Below are 12,385 nucleotides of genomic sequence, written 5' to 3'. Positions count from 1 at the left end.
CCACACAGGACTGCACATTCTGCTCGGTAGGCAGTAGCAGAAACCGCAGCTCTGTCGGTTCGGTCGCACAGATGACATGTGAACTGCACTCACGGCGGCTGTTATCTGTTCCTCGGCTTGTCTCGCTTTTAACCTTCACTGCCTGCACATAACCGATGTCCCATAAGGTGACAGAGAGGTGCTGACATGTGTATACACAGTATGTAGAAGACAGGTTAAGAAAGAGCGACATATAAAGCAGCAAGCCAACATTATGACATTAAATGTATTTAGATGAAGTGTCACTTATTCATTTGACTATTTTCATAATGATGCTTTAAGATTCAGTGCATGCATAAGATTAGGAACAATTAAAAATAAACATGACAGGCCCCCAAGGGTGCCCTGTGGTGATGAGTCACAGCTGTTGTGGAGGCACAAGGGAGACCTACACAATATTAGGATAGGTGGTCATAATGTTCTGCCTGATCATGTATGTGCAGCATTACACTTATTACACAGGATTAGTTGTTGAGGGATTGTAACATCTAATCCTGTGTAATAATGAATGAATACATCAATATGTGTTTGTGTAATTCATTATTCCCTGCATGTTTACAGCTTCAGCTGCAATATAACTAGAAGGAGAACACAGGACACATGCCCTGTTCACACCTGGCATTTTGGATGGCATTATCACCAATGGCCACCTTTACTCAGGTAAATGAGGACACTGCAATGGAGCTAAATGGTTTGTAAATCCAAACATATTCGTTGGTCTATCAGGTCATTCCCAGGAGCATTTCCTTATTTTGATTTGGACATCAAAAATCAATAAGAAAGAATGGGAATTCACCCAGTACATGCTTGGTTCTCCATTTTCTACATCAATTTAAACAGTGTGCAGATTCACTTCAGCTTAAAACGCCTACAACTTTTCCCACTTAAATCGTTCAAATTCTTTGTCAGTGTTTGCCTAAAATCATGGCCGTACAGCACATGTGCAGAGTGCCCCAATGCACCAAATGGAGAAAGAAAATTATTGCTACTGATGAATGAATGGCTGTGACCGAATAGGTGATATACGAGTGAAAGCGGGGAAAGGACTTAAGGGAAAGGAATGAATGAATGAATGTAAGAGAGATGGAGGAAACATATAGAGAGAGAAGGGGAAAGCTTTCCTCCTCTGCCATTCCATCTCCTGGCTATCAGTTATTGATTGAATGTAGAACATCCCTTGCAGGCTCCAGCTAATAACCCTGACAGCGCTGCAAGAGGTAGTAAATTAGAAAATAGCACACATACACATGTACGCAAACACACACACACACACACGCACAGGATGCAAACTGCAGATGCCATAGCTGAAAGATGTATAGTGGGGAGGGATGGCAATGGACGAGGGGGTGAGGCAGGAATGCTTCTCAGTGTCAAGGAGAGACTTTGACAGCCTGTGTCACCTCTATGATTGAACTCGCTTATCTGTCCTCTTTCATTCTCCCTCTTTCCTGTCTTCCTCGCCATTCCCTCTCAAATACCAGCGTCCCTATGCCCCCATGCCTCCATGAATCTGCTCACCAATCTTGGCCGCATTCCTAACATGTCACTCATCCCACCTCCTTTCCATTTTCCAGTCCTGCCATTCCTTCACTCTCACCAGTGCTCCTCTAAATCACCCTCGGTTTCTCTCCATCTGTCCCCCTTATCTATCTCTCTCTCTCTCTGTGAATCCACTTTCTCTCTCTGTCAGCCTGTTTAGCGTGTTATGAACGCGCCAGACGCCCGTAGGATTTAAATGTTCGTGGCTCAATGTCATGTTTCGTCTTTCTCTCCTTTTTTTTGCTGCTACCTGCCGCATCCACCGGTCAACTTCACACATCTGCGGCAGCTCGCTGCAGCAAGCTCACACACCCACCTACTGCACACACACACATGCACCAATAGCCATTTGAAGTTTAGGCTCTGCTGCAGCAAATGAACACAATCCTCATACAGTATGACACCCTGCATATACATATATAGTAAGCGCTAATACAGCAGGCACACACCCACGGCCGAGGCAGACACGAGTACACTCGCATGCACAAATATCGAGCTGCTGAATGGATACTTACAACATTTGATGAAATGGTAGTGAGACATTTTCTGAGTATGTCAGACAGTCCGCCAGTCAGATGGAAAGGCAGAAAGGTAAGCAGGGAGTCAGTGAGCCGGCCGGGCAGGTCTGATAGATAGTAGGTAGCTACAGGTTCCAGAAAAACTAACTAATGCAGAGCTTGTAACCGGTACGATGCATTATTAATCTGGCTCCCTGCATGCTGCCCAAACTCCGCTCCCCTGTCTGCATTATTCACCACCGGCAGTGGCAGCTCTGGTTGCAGCCCATGCAGCATCTACATGCACACACTCCCAGACTGTCTCTCTTTCTCACTCACACACACATGCACACACACACACGCGCACACTCGAGCAGACACACACTCCCTCAGTCCACCCGTCAGCAACGAGGGAGCTGCGGCTGTTCCTAGCTCTTCTCGCCTACAGCCAGATAACCGCTGCTCAACGTCTTCCCAGCCATAGCCAACGCACGTGCTCCACTGGCGTCACTGACTGACAGCCGGCTCAGCCCTCCTCCCGCTCAACACACCCCCAATGACGCAATGCTCTTCACCTCCTTACACACACCCCTCACGGCGTCTTTCTTACCGCCAATGCACACACATATGCAGTGGCTGATACGGATGCACACATCTACTGACTATCCTCTGCATTTTTAGTAAAAAAAAAAAAGAAAGGAAAAGGGGAGGGGAGGGGGAGTATTCATTGTGCTTCCTTACATTTTAAATGTAATAGTTAAATATAGAGATGGGGAGATGGTAAGGGGGGGGTCATCTGGCCATGCTGCAGATGCATAGAAACACGAATGAAAATGCAGCGAATGCAGATACAGCAGGGGGAGCAAGAGAAAGCGAAATAAGCAATAGATAGCAGGAAACGGGGAGAGAGGGGGAAGCGTTTAAATTTGAAGAAGGACAGCTAAAGAGAGGATGAGAGGCAACGCTGCTGCAGTGCGGCTTTTGGTGCGGTGGCAGGTTAAGTGCTCATGATCGGCATTAAACTGGCCTCAAATTAACTACAGATAAGTATAGTTTACTAGAATGGTAGGGGTAGAGACCAGTCCATTAATCTATAATGCACTTATCATGCAGCAACACACGTTCGCACACACACATAGAGTGACGCAATGTGATCTATGTGCTTGCAGTGTTACTGTGTCTGTAGGGCAAACCGCTATGACTTTGTGCTTTAAAGCTGATTTGCATACACGAATACCCAGGCTGTGCATTAAAAGGAGGATTTGCCGAGAAGGGTGAGAACGTGAGGGCGCATAAGGAAGGACCGCGTGAACGAAAAAGGAGGGAACGTATAGACGGGGGAGCAATGCGTGACTGTGAAGGAGTTTCAACAGGGCGTGCGGCGTGTGACTAAAGCAGGATTCTGACACACATTTTATAAAATTTGGCATGCGCTCGCACATCTGCAGGCGACGGAGCACGCGGGATTTTCAATCGCGAGATCGTCAGCCATTGTTCCGCCGCCGCTGTCAAACGCGGGCGTGCAGAGATGAGAGAAAGGTGCAACCGGGAGGTGGATGCGCGTGTCAGACGGGATGCTCGAGTAAATCCTGTCACAGGAAATCAGGTCAAACGCACGACTCACTGCATCTCCCGCAAAACACTACTAGAACAAATACTCTGACACATGCATGAATAAAGCGCGACTCCAGGTAAGTGTTTTAAAAGCACGTCTGTGTCTGTATTAAACTACTAACTATACATGGCCAGCAGACTCATTCACACCAGCGCTGCCCTCACTGCCGAGGCACTGTAGTATTTCTGGATATCAAGGATAGCAAAACGACCACCACATTAACACCTTACTCCTGACATCCAGATCTCACAGCAGGAGGTCTGACAAGAAAATGTCACGCTCCACGTCTAAATGTCATTAGACAGTAATGGCTCATGTGAAACCTTGTAACTGTGCCTGCAGCGATAGACATTTATGATGCCGCATCAGGGCACGGCGACGCGCCCGAACACTGGGACCGAGGGTTAAACAAGGTCTCAATGTGAGGAATCCAGCTAAAGCAAACCTGCTCCTTTATGGCATAACAGCGACAGGATAATGAGGTCGTGTCACATATTAAAAATCTCCACACCTCTACTACAACTAGGTCAAGCACCTGAGCAGTGAGGTAGACAGAGGGCACAGAGAGAGAATAAAGAAAGAGGGGAAAGAGTTTTCATCATTTTTGACCAGGTTTAGTGCGTGTTTGTATAGCGTGAGTGTAAATGCAGTGGATTCCAGCTGCAGATTCCTACACGTGCCGCATCCGGCCGAGACTGCGCCTCGCTATCTCTGCAGCAGCTTTTGTCTCACAGGCGATGACAAATTTCATACTCTTTCACACAGCTGTCACAGTGCCATCATCACCCTCAGGTGCCAATCAGTTCCACGACCGTGTCACGGGCCACGATTCCCACGACTCCCGCCCCTTGAGTGTGTGCATATGCGCGCTCGCATGCAACCTGTTCAACTGGTGTTAACGGAGCGGGGCGCCCGATCCGAGAAGAGCTCCCAATTACAGCGGAGCCAAAGGCGCTCGGTATGTTTGGGGGTGATGCATTATATATATGAAAGGGGACCACTTCAAGTTAATTATTTATCCTGTGTGATATATTTACACAGATAAATATTTATTTTATCAGACACATTTTTAATTTTTGAATACTATTTGCATAAATTATGGATTGTTTGTAGAGGCTGGACTATGATTATAGTCTCCTGTTCATTACACACACACGTATACTACTATTCAGGCTAATCTAGTGCTTTCTTATTGATTATCTTATCACCAGTGCCTCCTTCTGTCTTTTTAACCCCTCCCCTCCCGCTCTGTCTGTGGCTGTTTTCCAGCAGCAATCACAGTTATATACTGTGTATTTTATGTATTCCGCATGGAGTTCTCAATTAAATCCAGTATATAGAGTGTAATGTTTAAATTCTGCTCCAGTAAACTCAGTTTAACAACCACTGGCCCCTGTGGTTTTGTTACTACATTGGATTTTATTATTATGTGCTGCTGTTGTTTTTATGTTGTTGTTTTTTATTAGAGTATCACATTTACTGATGGTAACTGAGGGACGGACGAAAAACGGAAATGTTCCATTGTTTACTTGTGAATTTGTTCTTTAAGCTGAGATTTAGGTAGAGTTGGTAAAGAGGGAGCTAAGGTGGAAGGCAGAGCCTCTAGTCCATCTACACCAATCAGGCACAACATTATGACCCCCCCTCCTGAAGTTCCGGTACATCCCACAGATACTTGATCAGTTTGGGATCTAGTGACTTTGGAGGCCAGGTCAACACATTGTACTGTTTTGAGCTGTTCCTAAACATTTGTTGTGTGTGTGTCTGTGTCATTGCCCGGTCTGGTCTAGGTGGGTGGTACATGTCTGAGTTTCATCCACACAAATTCCAGGTCCAAAGGTTTCCCAGCAGGATATTGAATTGTCACAAGATGGTCAGTGTTATTCACCCCTAATCATAATGTTATACCTGATCAGTGTGTGTTCCAACTTTCACCTATAATTTACAATTATATAATTTCACCTAAAATGCCGCCGCTGATAGAAATGGTGTAACTGAGTTGCGACTTGCAGGGTGAGTGGCTCAGACATCTGGTGGGAGCTCTGAGTGGAGCCGCTGCTATTTCACATTGAAAGGGGCAAATTTAGACAGTTCAGACATCTGGACAGGATGCCATCTGGGTGCCTCTCTCTCTCTCTCTGTCTCTCTCTCTCTCTCTCTCGCTTTACAGGGCAAAGCCAGCTGCAATGAGCCTGTGGGTAGACCCACAATTTTGCAGAAGGATTATTTATCTTGAACGCCTCTGTATTTTCATGATGAACAATAATGCGCCGCGAGGGAGAAGGACGTCTTGAATAACATTAGCCTGTTGTCACAGCGATGCCACTTTGGATAAGCTGAAAATGGACGGACAGATTTGGAAAGAGACTGTATGCCAGTGAACGGAATCACAGTTGATCATTAGCGAAGGGCCCATTTTATCACATCCACCACATTACTGTGAGAAATCATGCATTAATGAGGGTGCTGACAGTTCAGATGATACGTTACACCCTGGAGTATATTTGTTACTCTGAGAGAGAGATGAAAATGCGAAAGAACTAAATGTACGAATGAAAAATGTATGACCAGATATAGCTACAGTGAATGCATGTCTAAAAAATCAGCAAATATCATTTAGTTTTACAAATCCCAACAGTTACGACAATGAAAGCTGACTTGAAGGTGTGTCCGATTTAACTGCTCAAGAGTACGTGAGCATATGTATTTACTGCTTGCGAGGTTACGATAAATTGCCCTTCTGATTGCTGTGCAGAGCTGTTGAGGTTACGGAAGTCATGTAGTGATGCAGGTTTACACTTGCTGCTGTCACACCTGGTTGTTACACAAGATTAGGAAGGTCAGTTCACAGTCTGCTTTCCTCCCTGTTCTTGGCCAGCGTTTTACAAGTACAAGCCTGTGCTTACACATGACTGTGTAGCTTTGTTAACTCCAGACTCGGACGTCAGCAAGAACAGACTTTAACCATAATACCATCATAGTGTGCCTAAAGCAAATGTTAAGATTTGTCTGCTTCCAGGAAATGATCATTTCCAGTGACTATTCTTGACTTTGTTCGTGCTATGACTGCAAACATATTAGCATCTGCAATGCTAGAATTCACTCAGATGTTGTCAGAAACATTAAAAAATGCTATATTACTCAAATAAAATACATACATATATAAATAACTAAAGTTTTCTGTTTACAAGCGGCGTATGTGTGATTTTTTAAATCACTCTGTGGATTGAATTATAGTGGAATCCAACCATTTTACAACCATTTTATTAGCAGCTCAATCCGGCTTTAAACTAAACAGCAGGTATTACTTTGTAATATTCTAAATACTAGTTAATAGCCTAGCAGCAAAGTCTGTAAATTCCAAGGTGGATTGCTGCCTGCAAGGGGATAATACAAGCATTTGTCTGCAGAACGCTGCAGAGTTCAGAGAAACTGCCCACTTACGAATGAACACAAAGAAATGACTACTGCTGCAGTAGCCATTGTCAAGCATTGTTTTGGTTTTCTTGACTTTATATTGATTGTTATGTGTGTAGTGTACGAATAATTAGCAAATATGTTAAAATTCATTATTTCAAATTGAATATCTTCAATATAATTTAGTGTGACTTTATTGAGAAGAGAGGGCAGTGACGTTTTTTTTTTTTTTTTTTTTTAACAATGTCCAGATCTATGCCACCGATTTGCTATATTGTAAATGTCTAATGTTTGTTGATGTTGTTTTTTAAAGACACTCTATGCAGCTAAGCAGCTTGGTGCAACAGTGAAAAACACATTGAAACACGCAGACAACAGCTGAACAGATGAAATTAAGAATGACATCCATGAAAAGGCCTTTCTACTGTCCATCTGCAGATCATTACTTCCCCAGAATGACTCAATCACAGACAGTTGTTAAAAAGCCAAGCGCTCAAAGAGCTTACTGATGTGGACCAGACAGTCATGGCTGACTCATATTGTGAATTTTAAACCTATAGTGAACAAATACTACCAGTGAGTACAGCAGCGGATGAACCCATGCTTATGCTTAAATGTGGTTGCTGTTACACATCCCATTAATGCAGAGGAGGATGATGTCAGTTTACAAAGAAGAAAATTGTAACCATTTTAAATGACTGTTGCCTGACGGTGACTAATCAACAGCTTTTATATGGATGGATCATTGGGATGACAGATTACAGATGAATCACTGGCACAAACAAAACATGGATGAAAAGCCAATGGAAAGCAAACTTGCCATATATTTGACATGTATAGTATGGTTCAATTAACACAAATAACAAATAATAAGATAATAAGACATTTTGCACCTCAAATAAGAGTACTGTAAAATCCAGAGCAATACCAAAGCACATATGTATATATATATATACCCCTTCATGGCCTACCTATGACACCACAGCAATAGCTGGAGGCAAAACAGAGGGAAGCTTGAGGCGACCACTGTCACTTTCAACCATGAGAATGTCATCTTAGCAAAAAATCCAAAACACTAACTTGAAGTTTTATTACATACCAGCCACTGCCACTCATAGACAACTTTGGTCTGACTTTGGTGATTAAAAGAAAGAATTTGAATGAGGTGATCATCAACAAAGAGCACACTTCTTACCAGATAAGATTAATATGTAAAGCATCATCAGTATTGCCTGGATAACATCATGGATTAGACTAAATTGTAACTAAAATTACATTAAGTTTTGGGGGATTCTTGTTACATATTAATGCTAATGCTAACCGCTACCTAGCTAATGCAACACCAATTGCTGTTTCGCATTCACTACATTACCCTCCACAGTGGTTCCACTTACTTCTTGTAATATCTTTGTTGGAGAGGCTTCACTTGATAAAGACAGACCAGACTTCGTCCCATCTGTGTCCTCCTTTGGTCAAATCCATCCCATCTGAGGGTAGTCAGAGTCAACTTCTTAAAATAACACTCACGATCTTGGAGAGTGAGAATATTCATATATTCTCTACGATCTGCGTTTTCCTCGTCCGTTCTTGCCAAAACAGTTGAAATATACTAACAGGCATTTACCGACTATAGTGTTTGAGATGTTTTGCCTCCAGCTAAGCCCCGCCCCTCAAAAAACGTCACCCTGTTTACAAACTATGAAGGGGTCTATAGCGTTGTCGATCTCACTGAAATGATATCGACAATATCGTGAAAACATCTAGTGCCAAGCTCTTGACTGTAACTCTCTCACCTTGGAAGGGTATCCTATACTGTCAAACAAAACCAAACGAGAAAAAAATAAGAATATCGACTGAACAGCTGATCATGAGTCAGTATTAGGAAACGCAGCACTGACTGGCCTATGCAGCAGCTACAAGTTGGTAAAACTGAGGTGGAGTTGAGAGACTAATCAAGTAAATTAGTGTATGACAAAGGCAGGAGAGACAGAGGAGAGCTAAAGCAATTAATGACTCATGAGTCAATTTCTCTCCCCTCGCCCATTGTTGCCTCACTTTCTGCCTATAATTATGTGCCCCTCACTAAAAAGCCTCCACTGCACTCATCCTCTTCACAATCCCTCCGACTGGAAGAGAATACAACTTCATAATCTCTTTCTCTCCTAACTCCCAGCTCCAAAACAGTTGAGGCACAGTCGAGAACATGGGAACATAAAGGATGCATGCAAGCTTCAGAGAAAGACCATCATTAGCCAGCTGAATAAAATGGAAGCACAAGCCCAAGCAGCAGTCAGTAAAGAGACAGCAGCCTCCTCTTACCTTATTCTGTTCATTGCTGACCGAGTGCTAACCAGTGACTGACGCACACGCTGCATTAATGACCCACAGTGAGCTAACAGACCCGTGTACAGTTGGTTCCAACCGCTAACCCACATCAACATTCGGCTTATGTTATCATGCTAAACTCACAGCTGCTCGTCGTCATGTACCAACGTTCCTGGTTCCCTGTGTGTGTGTGTGTGTGTGTGTGTGTGTGTGTGTGTGTGTGTGTGTGTGTGTGTGTCAGCAAATGTGTCCAAACACACACATGCTCCACACTCTCCACAACACACACAATCTCATTGAGCCAGCTGTTTTTTTTTTTTTTTTTTTTTTGGCAAAGCTGAGATATTTGCAGAAGCAGCACTATGCACTGATGCAAAATGGTAGATGAAGATATGAGAGGAAAAAGCAGACAGAGAAATACCAGATAATGCTATGCTATGGTAAAATGCTTCTCCTTGTAGCTTGACTCGCTGAAACTGAGAGAAGATGAATGTGTAAAATATAACCAGTGCAGATAACTTCAACCCCAATTCCCCACCTTGTCCTACAACTATTTTTTTTTTTTGTTCTCAATTGGTTAGTATCCATCCAGAATGCTAATACAAGGGGTAAGGGCTGTAATATTCCTCCATGTAAGAGAGGAAACCACACATGTAAGACCCAAGGAGCATGTTGTTAACATATGCCCATGGAAATGTCTGCTCTGTTATCAAATAAGCAAGGAGGGGTAGAAAAGCTTCATACATATTGCAAGTGATCCAGTTACATATTCATTAAGATATTTGGGATTTTGCATGATTTTTGTGCAAAAAGATATTTACATTTTGAGGCTTCGTTCACCACTTACTCAATGCAAAGACACTGAGCCAAACAGTTGAAAGGACAAACTACAATATCAGCATGAAATATAATAATGTCTCTCATGTCCCAATTAGTCAACTGACTAAAAATGAAGATCTACTATTCGAAGTCCTAAATGACACCATGAGAATAAAAAAAATAAATATGTGAGCATAATTTTTGAGTCAATTGCATACACCTTAACAGTGTTAATCAATAAAACCAAGGAATACTATGGAATGAGTAGCAGTTTTAAGAGAAATTAAACTTAACAAAAAGACATATTTGAAAAATTGTGACAAAACTTGTCTTTAGCTTGTTTTAAATAACAATCAAATAACATTGTATATCCACTTAAACTAATACACAAAAATATGCACAGCTGAGCAGCATATCAGCATGATATAGACGCACCTCATTATGTAGCTAAGCAACGTTCTTCATACACATGCAGAGGCACAAAGTGAAGTGCAAGATGCAGAACACAACACAATACGCAAGGAACGATACGGTGTGAGAGGCCTAAAGTGGAGTGACCGAGACTTACTTCAGATTATTTACTTGAAACGTTGAGGAGAAAAACGCTATGCTTGGTTGTTTTTGGCTATAGGGCAGTTTTGTTCTTAGAGTGCAGGGAGATAAATTGGCCTCTCCACTACTGACCCACTTGTGCCCCCAACCATGCTGCCCATAAAGCACAGCTGATCTTTTAGTGACTCAGAAGGAGACAGACACCGGCTTTGGCTTTTCCACACCGGTTCCTCCTCAAAACATTTAAAGTGAGCCAAGACATTTTCCTAACGCAACAACTGTAGTGACACACATCTGCAGTGCATTTTACTACACCTGCCAGTGACACTTTTCTCGGTTTCAAATGAAACTGTGTGAAATAGTCTCATGTATATTCATCCACTCTCCCATTCATAATTGATGCTCCGTTCCTTCCAACAGAGCTGAGGCTGGACAAACTGATTACTGTGGGAATACTGCTTCCCCTGCTGTGTTTATGACTAACAGTCTTTTGCTTCCGAACACTGCTATTACTACCGTTGCACTGTGCACTCAGCTGAATAAAATGGTATAACCTGGTTAGGATCACAGCTACAGTAAGTAAAATTCAATTAGTTATAATCTCCTTTAGACAAAAACAGCTGAACAGTTAACAAACATATCTGAGCGGTGGACGGTGTAAATGGTGTAAGAAGTACACAGACGTGAATTTGCCCTATGGTACTGATTTTGAGCGCTCACAGGTCAACGTAAGGACACCAGTTGGAGAGCTCTAAGCCCTCTTAGAAAAAGAAGAAGAAAAAAGACAACAAAGAAGAAGACAAAGAAGAAGATTTGTCTGGGAAGCAGGAAAGCCCATGCTGCGTTGTTTGGAAAATGAAAGAAAACAGCAGAAAGGTCTTAATGCAACAAGGATATGAAAGAGCCAGTGACAAGGGCTGATGTAGCTTCCATTATACAGATATAAAAGGTCAGATAACATGCTAATCATCTGTATCACCTCCAATCAATACACATTCTGGAATATGAAAAAAGAAGGAGAACTCGTCCTCCACAATGGTCCTCCAAAAAGTTACGTTTTGACCATTAAGGGTTTTTCTTTCCTTTTGCTTTTGAAGTTTTGCATAATTTGATTAAATACCTCTGTGTAAATATGTCCTAGTAATATGGTTTAGTGTAATAGAGGCTGAGCAGTTCCCAATACTCCCTTTCACCTTGTAATTGCATTTAAAGAGAAACTAAATACGATTAAATACGGTCAGTGAAAAGATGTGAAATAAACCAGCTCCACTTCCACAACACGAGACTGAATATACACCGACAGATGTTTGGACCAATTGATAGACCCGGTATTGGATTATGGTTTGCAAATCGCCTACATTTTGATCCTTTGATTACTGATGTAATCCCATTTCTGGATGCCGAACAAAAACGCTGCAAAGGATTTCGATTGACTTTGCCCCTGCCCTTCAATTGTGGCCATTTGTTCCTGGGGGGTCAGTGCAGGTCAACTTCCTCATTAATCACAGAGGCAAATAAACTCACAGTATGGCGGCGCGCTGCAAGGGGAGACCACGCTTAGACCAGAGGAGTCAAGTTCACG

General features: G+C 42.7%; 1 protein-coding gene across 5 annotated transcripts in view; it reads right to left on the bottom strand.

Annotated features, from left to right (window-relative positions):
- myo16 (myosin XVI) overlaps positions 1-12,385 on the bottom strand; it is an 89,589-nt gene that overhangs the window by 69,468 nt on the left and 7,736 nt on the right. The window contains exon 1 of one of the 5 annotated variants that reach the window (XR_007113882.1): positions 2,094-2,518. The exons of 2 other annotated variants lie outside the window; for them this stretch is intronic. Coding sequence is in view for 2 of the 3 variants with exons in the window: in XM_047601234.1 (XP_047457190.1) it covers positions 2,094-2,121 (28 nt within the window). In the remaining variant the exon portion in view is untranslated. Of the gene's footprint in view, positions 1-2,093; positions 2,519-12,385 lie in introns of those variants that run through there. 2 more of the 5 variants (XM_047601234.1, XM_047601233.1) reach the window with 2 other exon arrangements.

Source organism: Mugil cephalus, chromosome 12 (assembly GCF_022458985.1).
Source record: "Mugil cephalus isolate CIBA_MC_2020 chromosome 12, CIBA_Mcephalus_1.1, whole genome shotgun sequence".
Classification (NCBI taxonomy): Eukaryota; Metazoa; Chordata; class Actinopteri; order Mugiliformes; family Mugilidae; genus Mugil; species Mugil cephalus.
Note: the sequence above shows the minus strand (reverse complement) of the source record. Positions and strands in the feature narration are given on the sequence as shown.